The 13981-nt window shown below is 41.9% G+C and overlaps 5 protein-coding genes across 6 annotated transcripts in view; 3 read left to right on the plus strand and 2 right to left on the minus strand.

Moving 5' to 3' along the window:
- Nucleotides 1-892, plus strand: part of dnase1l1l (deoxyribonuclease I-like 1-like) — a 2095-nt gene extending 1203 nt beyond the window's left edge. Inside the window, exons 6-8 of the mRNA XM_084015575.1 lie at nt 69-181; nt 347-504; nt 604-892. Of these exons, the coding sequence (XP_083871701.1) occupies nt 69-181; nt 347-504; nt 604-790 (458 nt within the window). The 3' untranslated portion in view covers nt 791-892. The remainder of the gene's footprint in view (nt 1-68; nt 182-346; nt 505-603) is intronic.
- Nucleotides 1-13981, minus strand: part of atp5pb (ATP synthase peripheral stalk-membrane subunit b) — a 339131-nt gene that overhangs the window by 12385 nt on the left and 312765 nt on the right. The gene's annotated exons all lie outside the window — the stretch shown is intronic.
- LOC311017323 (uncharacterized protein) lies at nt 972-4060 on the plus strand. The gene is made up of 7 exons (XM_084015574.1): nt 972-1178; nt 1270-1448; nt 1550-3139; nt 3229-3295; nt 3404-3473; nt 3548-3667; nt 3768-4060. The coding sequence occupies exons 2-7, from the start codon at nt 1406-1408 to the stop codon at nt 3882-3884; spliced, it is 2007 nt and encodes a 668-aa protein (XP_083871700.1). The 5' UTR covers nt 972-1178; nt 1270-1405; the 3' UTR covers nt 3885-4060.
- Nucleotides 4648-8615, plus strand: LOC311017109 (uncharacterized protein). The gene is made up of 7 exons (XM_084015269.1): nt 4648-4816; nt 5006-5104; nt 5529-5560; nt 6045-6070; nt 6194-6247; nt 6334-6396; nt 7297-8615. Exons 1-7 carry the CDS (start codon nt 4732-4734, stop codon nt 7502-7504), a joined length of 567 nt encoding a protein of 188 aa, XP_083871395.1. The 5' UTR covers nt 4648-4731; the 3' UTR covers nt 7505-8615.
- LOC311017108 (uncharacterized protein) lies at nt 8786-13939 on the minus strand. 2 transcript variants are annotated; one of them, XM_084015267.1, is made up of 8 exons: nt 13600-13939; nt 11658-11696; nt 11272-11580; nt 10699-11007; nt 10146-10460; nt 9813-9962; nt 9648-9718; nt 8786-9445 (listed from the first exon to the last, which is right to left on the minus strand). In XM_084015267.1, exons 1-7 carry the CDS (start codon nt 13631-13633, stop codon nt 9675-9677), a joined length of 1200 nt encoding a protein of 399 aa, XP_083871393.1. In that variant the 5' UTR covers nt 13634-13939; the 3' UTR covers nt 8786-9445; nt 9648-9674. The 2 variants fall into 2 exon arrangements, with proteins under 2 accessions (XP_083871393.1, XP_083871394.1); XM_084015268.1 differs by having other exon boundaries at nt 9632-9718.

Consider the following 13981-nt stretch of genomic DNA (forward strand, 5'->3'; position numbering starts at 1 on the left):
AATTATATATATATAGTGTGCATGGAAACACATTTATTGAAGATGTTTGTTGTTGTTGTTTTGTGCAGTGGTGAAGGACTTTGTCCTGATTGGCCAGCACACCTGTCCCAGAAACGCCATGAAGGAGATTGATGAACTCTATACTGTCTTCAAAGAAATGTACAAGAAGTGGAAAACTGATGTAGGTCAAACATCATCATCCCTCAAATATGTGTATTTATTCAACCCATTTGTTTATTTTTATCTATATCTTAGTCAGAGTTCCTCATTTTAAACCCGTTTTGGTTTCCCTCTTCCACATGACGACATGTCAAACTTTCCTTTTGGCTCACCTTGGTCCGCCCAGAACGTGATGATCCTAGGGGACCTCAACGCCGGCTGCAGCTACGTCACCATCAAGGGCTGGAGGGCGATGCGCTTGAGGAGTGACCCCAAATTTCGCTGGTTGATCGGAGATGAGCAAGACACTACCGTCCGTGAGAAAACGCACTGTGCCTACGACAGGTCAGTTACTGTAACAATGAGGCTGCTTTGCATTCATACTCTGTATGTAATGATAATAAGATTATTAAAAGGGTGTTTTTTTTCCCCATTTTCAAACAGGATTATCGTTCATGGACGTGAGATTATTTCCAGTATAGTGCAAGGTTCAGCTCAACCATTCAACTTTAAAGAGAATTTCCATCTCACAGAGGAGGAGGTGAGCATGTCATATATTATAAATATAGTTCAGTCAAACACACTGAACCAAACACACAGTAACATTCTGTTCTTCTTATGGCACATTTAGGCTCTTGAGGTGAGCGATCATTTCCCCGTAGAAGTCGAGCTGAAGCCCAACCACCGCTACCTCCTCCGTAATGAGCTGTAGGACAACACATCAACAAACCAGGCTGTCAGGATTTTAACTGTAGTTTGACTTGATTTCAGTGAGTCAAAATAAACGCTGCCAACAAAATATTCACTGAAAACAGCTGTTCTTTTTTTAACGTTTCATCTCGGTTATAAAAGACACCTGTAAACACAAAGGGAACGACTGCTGGAGTGTATGTTGCACATAGGAAACCAAAACCACACCAAAGCTGACATCATTTCATGAGCTCTAAGTCCCTGCAGCAGCACAAAACATTACTTTACAGATTTCACCTCTTTAGGACACATTTGGACTACAGTTTACAGTAAGGCTTGCAAAACGCAGACATTTGCAGTTATGCGTTTAACCCAATATATCCGTTTTAATGTGTAATTTGTGCAACGTCTGTTTGACAGGAAGCCACTTGCAGCGGCAACAGATGAGAGAGAGTTACTTGGCGCTCTCTTCCTTTCTGTGAAGAGATTATCTGTGGCAATGCAGAAATGTTTGTCTTGATATAACTCGTACTATATAAGCTCTTGTTTTGAAAGGATGGAACAAAGTTTTGCTGATCTACTCAGTGATGCGTTTTCAGGTAAGAAATATGTCTTGTATGTCTTAGTACTGTATTTACTTCTCTTCTGTTTTTTTAAATTATTCATGAAACTATTTCATTTTCAACTAACGATGTTACAGAAACAGCTCTTCCGTCATTCCCCGTTGGAGATTTGGACTTTGAGAATTTAAATTTTGATGAAAGATTTGAGGAGGATAACAGGTCAGAAGAAAACGTACTTACAAAGGAAGACGAGTCTCTGCAACAGGAAGTAACAGGCCAAACTGCAGTTTTGTCTGTGGAAACTAAAGATATATACATGGCTGAAAATGTTGCTGGAGAGCAATGTGACAATAAAAGCGGTGAGGAGGATTTTGCCGGTGTAGGGGTCGAAGATTACGCAAGCTCAGATGGAGAGTCTGAAGAGATATACTCTGCCTCTGGAGAAGAGGAAGAGGAAGAGGAAGAGGGGGGTGATATGGGAACAGGAGAGAACCCGGGGGATTTGTTGAAGTCGGTTCGCTGCAGCGACGCGTCGTGCGATGGAAATAGAGAGGACAGGGTCTTTGCTGAGGGACAACCTCTGGCCCTGGAGGGTGCTGAAAACCCTCAAGTTAGAAACGAGGAGCAAGGTGAGAGTGAGAGTGATGAGGCGGTGTCCTATTTTGAGAGATTCCCCGAACGTGGCAGTGAGAGGAGGATGATAAGCGACAGGATTGAAGAGAAAGAGCAAGAGAGGGAAGAAGAAAAGGAAGAGGACTTGTGTGACTCTGAGTGTGAGGGCATGAAAACCAAACAAGAGGGAAAGGTTCCTGCACTTGAAAATCCTCACAGAGATAACTCAGCAGAAGTCAGTTTGGAGTCTCCAGAGATATCAGTGCAAAATCTGCAATATCTTATTGCTGAAGTTGATGGTGAGAAATATGAAGAGAAAATGAAGGATTTCTCAGGGGAGGAGCACCAAGATGCAGGTGAGAGCATTGCAGATTATCCCTCTGACTTTTCTTCGTGTGAATATGTGGAAGACGGAGGAGAAAAACAAAAGAGTAAGCACCAGTCACACGGCCTGACCTGTGCGTCCGCCGGCGGTTCGGTCGCAACGCAGAGCACCTGCCTGGGAAGAGCTGAAGACACGGATGAGAAGGGAGACGGAAATCTGTACAGCAGAGACATAGAGGTGGATGCTGGAGGTGAGAGTGATTCCTACACCTTCAGTGATGATGAGGAAGAAAGACGGAGTGATGAGGAACTCTTTGACACCATGTTTCTACAAGATCTTCAAAGCAACAAGGAACTGGAGGAGACCCGCTGTGGGAGCAGCGCAGAATATGCTGACTACTACAACAGAGCGGCTCCAGCAGATTTCAGCATAAACTGGAATCTAGACGTGTTAACAACAGATACCTTTCTGTGTGAAGACCTGTTAACCACAGAGGACACAGAGGAACCGGAAAGACTGTTTTCAGATGTGACTCAGTGTCCTGCAGAAGACGTCACCCGCTACTCGGTGGTACAGAGAGGGGATGACAAAACAATGAACCCCTCCAACCAGGGATCCCTGGATGATATCTTCTTCTTCAACACTGAAGCCGGAGCCTCTGGGATCATGGAGCTGGGGCAGCTGGGTGACGACGAGTACGAAGAGGAGAGAAACTGGAAACAAGAGCAGGAGAGAATCAAGGCGTTCCACGAGTTTTATGACGACAGCGAAGAGGAACATGAAAGAGAAGGTGAGTAAAGACGCTGAAGGGTACAATCTTTACATGGAATCATACTTTCAAACAATTCAGAATTTTCCATTTGTGAATTTTTTATATAGGGAGGCAGATAAAAGTTCAGTTTTGTGCAGATCCGTTGTCTCGAGTCATTCACTACGAATCTGACAGGTGAGCAGAATTCAGTATTAACTTCTTAACTTGAACAATAACTACACCCTTTGAGCTGCAATGGATCCAAACAGAAAAAACGACCGTGTCTGCTCCCTCGTTTCTCAGCAGTGACAGAGATTCACTCAGCAGCTCCACCGAAGGGGACGGGGAGCTGAGCTCTGCAGAAACATCCGAGGTTTGCATGTGCACACATACACATGAACACATACGCTAGTTTTTTTTTGTTTTAACTGCTTTGCCTTTGTCCAGGAACTGAAGGAGCCCGACAACACCACGCAAACAACACCAGATTGTGATCCCCCGGACACTCAGCTCCCAGAGAGCGTGACAGAACTCAGCAACATACCAACTTGTGCCAGGAAACAAAAAGTGCGTGCTCCCTGACCTTTACTGGATATTCACTTTGTGCATTTATTCCTAAATGTGTGTACTTTCTTTTACCTTGCTGCCCTGTCCTTTGTTCCCGCAGTGGTTCAACATGCTGAAGCTGACACTGAAGATGAGTCTGGTGGTCCTGACGGGGCTGCTGATGTTCTGGTTCGCCACAGACCAGGCGGACTGGTTCAGCCACGTGTCTTTCTTTTAGGTCAAAAACTAGTTTGTGGTAAAGCTTGTTCACATGCTTACATGTGATGACAGAAAAATCCCAAATTACATTATTGTCTTGTAAAAATGCGATGTAGAGATAAACATTCAAACCTGTGTTCCATTGTCTGTAACATGCAACTTTATACTTATAATAAAAATCTATCTTTGTTTACAGTGGCGCTGATGTATTTCTATGGACAGTGGATAAGACATATTGTAAATGATATAGATTATATAAATAAACCTAGATTTTAGGCATTTAATAACGTTGGAAAACACTTTTGAGAAGTTGAGTAGTTCTCTTGCTCTTCTCTTCATCATCACAAATCCAAAATCCAAAAATCCAAAACTTAATCGAAAATATACAGTGTATTGTTACGGATTAAACAGTGTGTTAAGTGATTAAAATTAGTTTTTCGTGGTTGGTTCCATCAGTAATCTAAAAGATATTAGGACACTTGAAATGGGCCATTCTTCATAAAGCCTGTGTTATTGTTTGTAGTTACTTCTAGTAAACACTGAGCGTTAGCTGCACGTTAATATGATTTGCCAGTAGGCGGCGCTGACTCATTTATCCAGCAAGGAAACCCGAATATGACCCATAAATGAAGAATGTGTTAAACGGATATGATGTAATATTTGGCGCAAATGTTTTCTCCAAGTGGGCAATAAAAGAGGGCGGGGTTTACACTGTCCGTGGTCCCAGACTGCCCCGGCCGAGGATCCTCGCTACAGCATGCGGCACAAAACGAGCGCTCCCTTCCTCCTCGTCATTTTCGGTGGGCGGGGCAACAGAACAACTAACGGCTAAGCCCAAACAAGATCACAGAAATCAAATCACGACGATGTCTTCTTCGCTGGGAAGTAAATCCGCGGAGGAAATCAGCGACCTGCTGGATGAGTACGGGATAAAGCACGGGCCTGTGGTCGGTGAGCGGCTCGCACTTCAACCTTTACTTTGCGCTCGTTTTTGACTCGACGTCAACGCCAGCTAACTTCCCAGGCCTCCCCCTGCCTGTTCAAGTTCCCGACGGTTCTCCTGCAGCAGCGGCGGGTTTCTGGGGGTTTCTCTGTGCGCTTGTTTATTTGTTTCGCTCATGACTTTCCGTGTGTCCTCAGGAACCACCAGGAATCTGTACGAGAAGAAGCTGAAAGAGGCCATGGCCAAGGGGAAGAGTGCGAAGACGTCGTCCGACAAAACCTACTACAGAGAAGAGGGTAGCTGACATTAGCACGTTTACCTGACAGCTTTGCTTTGAGAAACACGTGAAAGCGCATAATTCCACAATCCTGAGTGGTTAACTGTCTACAAAAGGAGCACTTAAATGGAGCACTGTGCTGATCTTAATATGGTCCAAATTGAAGCAACATAAACCAAGATATTCTGCAAACAAATGTAAACGTTGTATTAATTATAAGCATGCATAAAGCTCAAGAAAACACCTAGAAATATCTGAGCTGCTGTTGTGTGGTTTTAATTAATGAGAGAGGCTGTTGACCAGGTGGTTTACCACTAACTATTAATGAGGGTGGCAAAATAACCCTCGGCAGCAACTCCTCTACTTGTGTGGGCCACTTTAAGTGTCACAAATGTGGAAGATATGCACTGATAATTGACCTCATGTTTGTGTATTGGTTTCAGAGGAGGAAGTCACCTATGAATACAGGACACCTGTAAGTATCTCTTTCCATTCCATTTCTCGATTTATTATAAATACTCTCCAAATAAAAAAAATGGCCTTTTGAATGTCAGCTTTGATTTGTTGACACTAAATTGTATCAACATGGGGGAAATCAACAGGCTTTAAATTAGATATTGATCCATCTGTACTATTGTCGGATGACATTCGGGCTCCTAACCTTGTGGTTTAAATGGCTAATGCCTGAGAGATTTTCTTTCTGAATTTTGGGAACAATAATCAAGTTAACAAAATATTTACGTCAACCAAAGTCAAATATTTGTATTCACGTATTTGTTTTCTAATCTGATTGAGGAGGGGTGACCCATTGAAGGGCCAGAGATACAAATATAAATCAAACGAAACATTGATTGAATGCAGTGACTGTTGAAGCTGTTGGGCATACAGGCATGCATTGTTTACATCATCACTGTTGAAAAAACCTCACTACTTTATCATCGCTGCTTCCCATTCTGCAGGTGAGGAGTGACAATGAAGGAGACAGGTCAGTTCTCTTTGAATGTCTCGATTATCAGCTAATAACATTTGTTTCCTATCTTCCATTCCAGGAAGTCACATTGGCAAAAACTAATCTAACTAAGTAATTATTTCTTTCTTGTGTCTCTAGTGGGTCTTACATGAGGTCAAGGCCAGAGTGGAATGAGGGGGAATATGAACACAAGTAAGTTATCAACATCTAAACGTTTGCAGTCGTCATCGTCTCGGCCGCTGAGGAGTAAACGCATGCTGTTATCTGTCGCTCTGCAGGCAATCCTACTCCAGCTACTCACGGCCACAGCCTGAATACCGCAGACGGGATATTGTTGATGAGTAAGTGTATTTATGCTAAGTCCAATAGTATCATCAGATGTTCAACAACAAGCGATCTTTTTAGGTTCAAACTCACTAAATTGTTTGCTTCAGTACATTTTGTACCTCACTTGTCTCGTTCCATTTAACGCGACTTCATATGTCTGTGCCATTACAGTTCAGAGGCAATGTTGTCTTTACTGCATTTATCAGCTTGTTACTATAAGGATGGAGATTTTACATACGAAACCTGCACTAATAAAATATGATGTCATGTTTGAAATTAAATTAACCAACCAATTAACCACCTGGGCTGATCAAACAGTAAATTCTACACACATTAATGCATTAGTAATTTCCGAATAGTATAACCTATAATGGTAACACTTTCTTACTTTTACACTTGCACTTACTTTTTTTACATTTTAACAATATTTTGTTATTTATCTTTATGATCCTTTACTTAAGTGGTATTTCAATGCAGGACGATACCTGTAGTATAAAAGTCATATTTTTCTATTGCAGTATTGCTCATGGTAAAGGTACAACATACGTGATACAGAGCATTAATGTAGCAGCAAACAAGTACTTGCTATGTAAAAATTGGAGGAATGTCTCCCAATCTTATATCACCTTTTAATTAATTAATGTCTATAAAATGTAAGACAATAAAAACAATTTTGTCCAGATGCAGAAAGATGTGATATTTACAAAACAATCAATTGATTATTAAAAGTGTTGCTGTTTAAAGTTCTGTCAATGTGACATTGATTTGTCAGCACCAAATTTATGTTCAACTATGATTTCATTATCGTTTAACCCAACATTACAGTCGTCGGAACCACAAGAACACCAGATTCCGTGCTATTTTGCGATGGAGAAGTTCATCTCCTGATGGATTTTTATTTAATTCCCTTTCAGGCCAAAAATGTACGACACACCGTCGACTTACAGAAACTCCTTCGTGAACTCGACACCCATGAAATCCCAAGAAGCTCCGAAGGCACCAAAGTCGTCGCACCTCATCCCGACCTGGATTCAGTTCATGTTCTTCCTGGCTGTGGCAGTCTTTCTCTACATCGTTTTTTCCAGTATGGAGACGAATGAATCCATGAAAGGAATTGAATGATTTTTCTTTTTTTTTTTACCTTCATGCTCATTTTTTTTAAGGGATATTATACTTTATTCTGCATTTTAATTGGATGAATGTATTTTGTTAATGGACATTGCTGAAATTGGGCTTTATGCAATATTTTTATGCGTTATAATTGCAGTTTATTTTCTTGCTTATGTTTATAGTTAAAATTGTCACCCAGCTTGACTGAAGCACCACTTCTAGAATAGATGGAGAATGCCACTTTAAAAGGACATATCAAAAGTCCAAAATACAGAGAGTCCTCACTCCAAATATTATGCCACAGTTACAATTTAAGGCCAGTGTATTGTCATAATAACATGTCTCATATTTAGACGGAGCTTTGTTTGGCACATAAAGCATCACAAACTGCAAACAAAAAGTCAGTGTACTGTACTGTATTGTGGTGAGCCTCGGACAATCGTATACATTATAATAATCAGTGAATGGCTCTGCGTGCAAATCCTGTCATTTCACACAAATCTCTCATTGGACTTCATAATTTAAATAAATTTAAAATGTGAGATTCCATCACAATAATGTCATATCAGATTTTAAGCAAGTTTTAGATATTTTTCTTCACACTAAAAGAGGTTGGACAGAATGTGTCCATATTTCACTACTGTGACTCGCGTCACAAGCGGCCCAAGATTTTCCTTTTTTCAGCATAACAGTCCTTGCGGGTGTCAAACAGTGTTTGTTTCTGTGCGTGTTGTTAATATGAAGATTGACCAAACCTTCACATTTATAGAACCTTGGGATACAGAATTTGCTTCCATCTGTCAGTTATCAGAAATAATAATTAAAGTACAGTTGAGGTTTCAGACCAGCTGTATTACAAGTGCCTCACTGGTTTTGTTGGAATAATTAGGGTATAAATATCGATGTGTTCCCAGCATTTAATAAATAGTTGGGGAAATGTTTCATCTTTGGTAAAAAGTCAACTGTTTATACGAGCTATAATGCCACATTCGTGCTACTTTTCACTATAGATATCACACATTTGTACGATCCAACATCTTGTGGTTTGATGTGTGTTTTGTATTGCTGTTGCATAATTCAAACTATTAAAAGAGCTTGCGTATGTAAGCATTTGGAGCGCCAAGTCATTTCTTCAAGAGCAACAATTATTTGGAAATGTTTAAATAATTACAGTATGAAAATGAATTAATTACTATGCTTTATGATAAAAGCTTTCCTCTTATTTTAAACTGATATGATAAATCAACCTACAGTTCATGCAGAAATATTTGTCAAACAAAACTCATCACAAGCTCCAACAACAGCAGCATTTTAATGAACTACAGCTTCTATTTACCAACTTCAAGTGCAGTAGTGTATATATTGTAAATAAGATGCATAGTGTTAGACTGACAATACAAAGACATCTTCTAATCCAGGGACCATTGGTCTGCAGAAGCAAGTACATAATAAGCTAGTCAAGCCTGTCATTAGTTTTACCTGGTAATAAATACAAAACTCTTTTTTTAAAACTGCATTTACACAGACCTGAGGGACCCACGTCACAGTTTCCCCAGTTAAGTCTTTAGTTGCCGTTTTCTACTCCATACATCTGGCGTCATGGCAGTAGCCGAATCTGAAGTCTAGCTGGAACCACTACAGACGTTAAACTGGAAATAATTTATACTGTCCGTCTTCTGTGGCAGACCACTTCTCATCATAATACAAGGCTTAGAAGCTAATCATAGCCATTATTTCCCAGCAGTAACACTCGCCTGACGTTTGGCGTGATGTAGGTCTACGCTAGTCCAGTAAAAAGTCTGCCTCATCTACTGAACTGGGTCCAGGTGGGGCCTTTTCCCCCCCCCCCAAAGGCGGTGGGTGACCAAGCGGTTCTGTGTTACGTCTCCTGCCACCCGAATCCATGATGGACGCAGTGTGAGCCTCCTGACTGTCCACTCACTTGTGATCCCCCTTGAATGAAACAAAATGCTTCACTTAATTCACACACAATGTGGCACAATTAAGAATATAGCCATAGAGAATGACATTCAATATTAAAGTGCCTTTAAAATGTATTCACCAGTTTACATAGAAACAACAGGGCACGTGAGGGTAAATACTATTTAGGTGCGATGCAATAATCATGTCCTTCAGTACCTTGTGGTTCTTTCACCTGGTGATCTGTTGCCTGTATACACCGTCATAGCTTGTTAATCGATAAGGCAACATAAGTGTTGTCCACACCTGTAGAAAGAAGCACATCCATTAGCAAAAATAAATTAATAAATAAAAATTCACAGCTCTATCCAAAGCTCAGAGGCTTCTAAAGGGAACTTACAGGTTCTGGTCTCTCGCTCAAGTTCAGTGGGCTTCTTCTCCTTGTTACACAGCACCTTTGCCACAATGATTATAACGACGACGGCTACAACAAATGTCAGGCCAGACACAATCCAGCTGATCACCATTGGACTCAGTAACGGATCTGGGTCTGAAAGTGGGAAGAGTTATCTTTAAATAACGGGAAAGATTTTCTTCGATAGATTTAATCTACCACTGCAACTTTCCTGTTTTTTCAATCCACTCAGCTTTCTAAAAACACATCACATACATATTCTATTCTTTACCTCTATCGTTGATCTATGGTCCGTCTCTATGATATCATCAGTGTTACCTCTGATGGCTATTGGCAGGGGCTGGCTTTCTCTGGAGACAAAGGTGCGTCCGCCCAACTGGACCCGATACAGGCAGTAGTAGTAGCCCTCGTTGGAGCTCTGGGCGTTGGGAAAGGTGAAAGTGACGGATGGGGTGAGGGCAGGCAAGGACTGGCGCACTGTGCCGTTGGAGCGGATCAGACGCAGCTGGAAGGAGCCTCCAGGGTACTGCTGCAGTGTGGAGCATGTGATGTTAAAGTTGTGGCCTTTAATGACGTAACCAGCCGGGGCCTCACTGGACGTGTTGTACCAGTGTTGGGGGGTCATGAGCTCCACTGTGATCAACCAAAAAGGTATTTAATAGGTTACAGTATTCAGGGTAATACAGAGGTTAAAAAAGTCCCTCCTCTCTTGAAGATTTGAACTTTGTTTAAACCCAACTTGGACCTGAATCTAAAGTTGTCTAACACTTAATATTTTTGCCAAATATTCTAAAAAGGTCCAGCATCTCTCAGTCTGCCTCAGCTAATGGAGCTGGAACGGTGTTAATATGAATTAGACAATGCAACTCACCAACAGTGATGTTGATGGAGTTGCTGGGTGGAGAGCTGAGCAGCTGGAGAGGGAAGCCACCCTTGATCCTGTAGCGACAACTGTAGCTGCCCTGGTGGAAAGTCTCTATGTCCGAGAGGGTCAGCTCCACTCTGGTCTGGGTCTGGTCCGCCCTCTGCGTGACCAGTGGCGTGGACACCCCATGCTTGTACAGGTGGAAGTCACTGAGATGGTGACCCAGCAAAACACTGCAGCCGAAGCGAACAGCCTCTCCGGGAGAGTACACAGTGTGAGGTGACAGGAGGGTGAGGGTGGGCATTAAAAGGGTACCTGTGAGTAAAGCAGGGTTGACAAAAAGTGAATGAGATCATGAAATCGTCAAAAAGGTAAATAAAGCGAGTAAATGCTCTCAGAAGATTTATGCTTGTGGGATTCTGCTGAGTTTGGTAACTCATTCCAGTATCCTGAAAATTGTATAAATGTCTAACTGGTCACTAACCAGAATAGCCTCTATAAACCAACCCGGCAGAAATCTCTCAATGAACTGGCCCTGTTCCTTGCTAAATATAATTCCTCAACAAAGTGGACCGTCACCTGAGCATTTCACTCCTGCGTCATTCTCATGGGTGCAGTAGGCGTTGCTGTGGAGGACGACAGCGCAGCGTGTCAAACTGGACTCGTGTCCGGAGCACTGGACGTGCCGCAGCCAGATCTCTCCGCTGCCCGCGCCATATACTGCACCATGAAGGGCCGATTCAGCTAAGCCACAGCCTAGCTCCAGACACACCACATCAGCCTCCCGGAGGTCCCAGCCATGGTCGCAGACAGTCCCCCACTGGTCGTGGCGGAGTACCTCAACTCTGCCAGAACACTTGTTCTTTCCATCCACTAGTCTGACCCCGCCTGTGGATTAGAGAAGCATGACTTGGAGACAGACAGGATGGATGCAGTAGCTTTTCATCAATCAATCCCAGGCTTACCCAAAGCAGTAACTCCATTCCACTGAACACCTAACAAGCCTGCGAGGAAACACAAACACGGCATCGTTATTGGGCGAATACAGATTGAAATCCATTCAAAAAGTCCACGACAGCAGCTCCTTTACACTCAGCTGCTTGTTTATTAGGTACACAAAACACTAGCCAAACTAATATTGTCAAAAGTAGCAGCGCTGCAATGAATGCCTCCTTTATCAGTTCAGTGTCCGTTGAAACTGTTTTTGAGAGGCGTTTATGGTGTTTTTGGAGGCTCTAGTTTGAGATGTTTCTAATAGCCTCCAACATAACTGTACAGCTGGATGAAAGCCTCTCTGAAACAAACGGTGACCATCCTAACCTTCATGAGGGAAACATTTATCAGCGGGAATGCTGACTCAGCAGCTTTATTCTTCTATTTCTATTTATAGCTATAGAAACCATTCAAATGTCAAATGTGTGACTCGTGAAGGACATTCCTGCTTACAGTCACCTTTTTGAAAATATCAAGCTTTTTACAATGCGACTCAGTGAAGAGCATCTTCATCTGAACTTCATCTCCTTAACCGCATACTTTCAGCTATAGACACCATTTAAACTTTAAACCGGTTATAAGACGTTGAACTATTAAACTGACATTCAGATTTTTTTATATCTTCACAGTTGACATTTTATGCCATTTTCAGATCTTTTCTGATGTTATAATGGGTGTGTATTGGGCTGCATCTAAGCTAGATTTTTAACTTGCTCCCCTTCCCACAATTTTCTTGATTATTTCTGGTGAAAATGTAGGAAATCGTGTGCTGGTTGCAGACATGCTGCCGAGTCACATAATATTCATCATCACCACGGCAACCTTTGATTGCTGCTAGACATGGATTAGTTCAGTTGGACATACACACAGAGAGATACAAAGACACACAGACTTTTCTCTACTTATTTACAATGTCTGCACAAAAACTTCATTCAAACCTAACAATGTTCCACAGCTTTCATACATTATTGCTATGTTTAAAGTTTTAAAGCCAGCAATAGTAATAAAAGTCTTCAAATGGTTCAGAACCCTGCTGGCTACCTATCCACGTCCAATCAGACTTTTAAATGTAAATGGACCAGCTCCTCCCTACCCGCCTGATCTCCTTAAACCCCATATGACTGACCCTCCAATCAGGACTCTCAGAATATATAGGGCTCCTGACTGTCAGTCCCCAGAGTGAAAAAGAAGTTAGGAGGGCAAAATGCCTTTTTCTATCATACCTACTTGTTAGCCTACTTGATGGATAACCTATGTATGGAATCAACTTCTGCAACAAAAAATGAGAATAAGTATAATGATAATAAAAACAGCTGTATAGAAGCTGTGTCCCAGCAGGTTGTCCCAAATACTGCTCTTTATAGTTGTAAAGGTATATTCCAGTCGAATAATAATTCCTGTCTAAGTACTTAAGTAAAAGTTGTGTTCCACCCAAATACTTATTTCTGTCAATAGAGTTAATTCATTTTTAGCTTCCACCTTTGATAGTATTACAATTCAGCTTCTGCCAATTTTATAATTGTTTTTTTCAGGGATGGAGTGTTTAAGCAGAGCTAGGTGGCCCGAATAAAGTAGCAACTGTGTGTACATTACAATGGCAACATTTACAGGTAACCAACAGGTTTATAATGAGCCACGCTAAAAGACACTGATCTCGGAACATTAACTAAAGTTAAAAGACCATTTAGTTACAAGATAGGCCTACTACCTTCAGTCATATTTTCAACATCGACGTTATGATTTGTAGAAAACGCGTTTTCTTTGTAATGCAGCAACCAGTGCAACTGTGCTAACTTCAATTAAATGCCGGCTAACTCATCCTGTTGCATAATCCCACGAACCGTAAACTACCTAAATGAGCCGCTGGAGTTAGCGGTACTGACGAACAAACTTAACCGACCGTAATTAGCTTACCTGTTAAAAGGATATGGAGGAATGTCAGCATCATTCCCCTTACCCTTCCATCAGACGGAAGGTGGGAAGGATGTCCGTTGTCGTGGTGACGATGCGTACAGCCGTTGAGAGCTAGCGACAGAGCAACTCATTCGCTAGCTTGCCTTCTGCAAAGGATAAATATCGGCTAACCTACTGAACAAACAGCTAACAGCTAAGCAACTTTAACCACAGACGCCTACTGGGCGGCCGTAAAGACATCATTGAGAAGTGAGCGAATGCTAATGCTCTGACACACAATCAATTCTCGTCTCTAAGTGAGGCTGCTGATGAGTCCGGTAGCGGTCAACAACACAGCACAGTGGCCATGAGATTGATGGAATAGCGTTAGGAGGGAAACTAC

The sequence above is a fragment of the Eutrigla gurnardus genome (genome assembly GCF_963514095.1).
Source record: "Eutrigla gurnardus genome assembly, chromosome: 8".
In the NCBI taxonomy this organism is placed as follows: Eukaryota; Metazoa; Chordata; class Actinopteri; order Perciformes; family Triglidae; genus Eutrigla; species Eutrigla gurnardus.

Excerpts from the sequence above, each read along its gene's own strand:
- LOC311017323 (XM_084015574.1), top strand. The coding sequence starts at position 1,406 with ATGGAACAAAGTTTTGCTGATCTACTCAGTGATGCGTTTTCAG. Across the intron at positions 3,296-3,403 it reads ATTCACTACGAATCTGACAG|CAGTGACAGAGATTCACTCA; the intron begins GTGAGCAGAATT and ends CTCGTTTCTCAG. Across the intron at positions 3,474-3,547 it reads GCTCTGCAGAAACATCCGAG|GAACTGAAGGAGCCCGACAA; the intron begins GTTTGCATGTGC and ends GCCTTTGTCCAG.
- LOC311017109 (XM_084015269.1), top strand. The coding sequence starts at position 4,732 with ATGTCTTCTTCGCTGGGAAGTAAATCCGCGGAGGAAATCAGCGACCTG. Across the intron at positions 4,817-5,005 it reads AAAGCACGGGCCTGTGGTCG|GAACCACCAGGAATCTGTAC; the intron begins GTGAGCGGCTCG and ends GTGTGTCCTCAG. Across the intron at positions 6,071-6,193 it reads AGTGACAATGAAGGAGACAG|TGGGTCTTACATGAGGTCAA; the intron begins GTCAGTTCTCTT and ends TTGTGTCTCTAG.
- LOC311017108 (XM_084015267.1), bottom strand. The coding sequence starts at position 13,633 with ATGATGCTGACATTCCTCCATATCCTTTTAACAG. Across the intron at positions 11,008-11,271 it reads CGCAGGAGTGAAATGCTCAG|GTACCCTTTTAATGCCCACC; the intron begins GTGACGGTCCAC and ends CTTTACTCACAG. Across the intron at positions 9,963-10,145 it reads CCTGCCAATAGCCATCAGAG|ACCCAGATCCGTTACTGAGT; the intron begins GTAACACTGATG and ends TCCCACTTTCAG.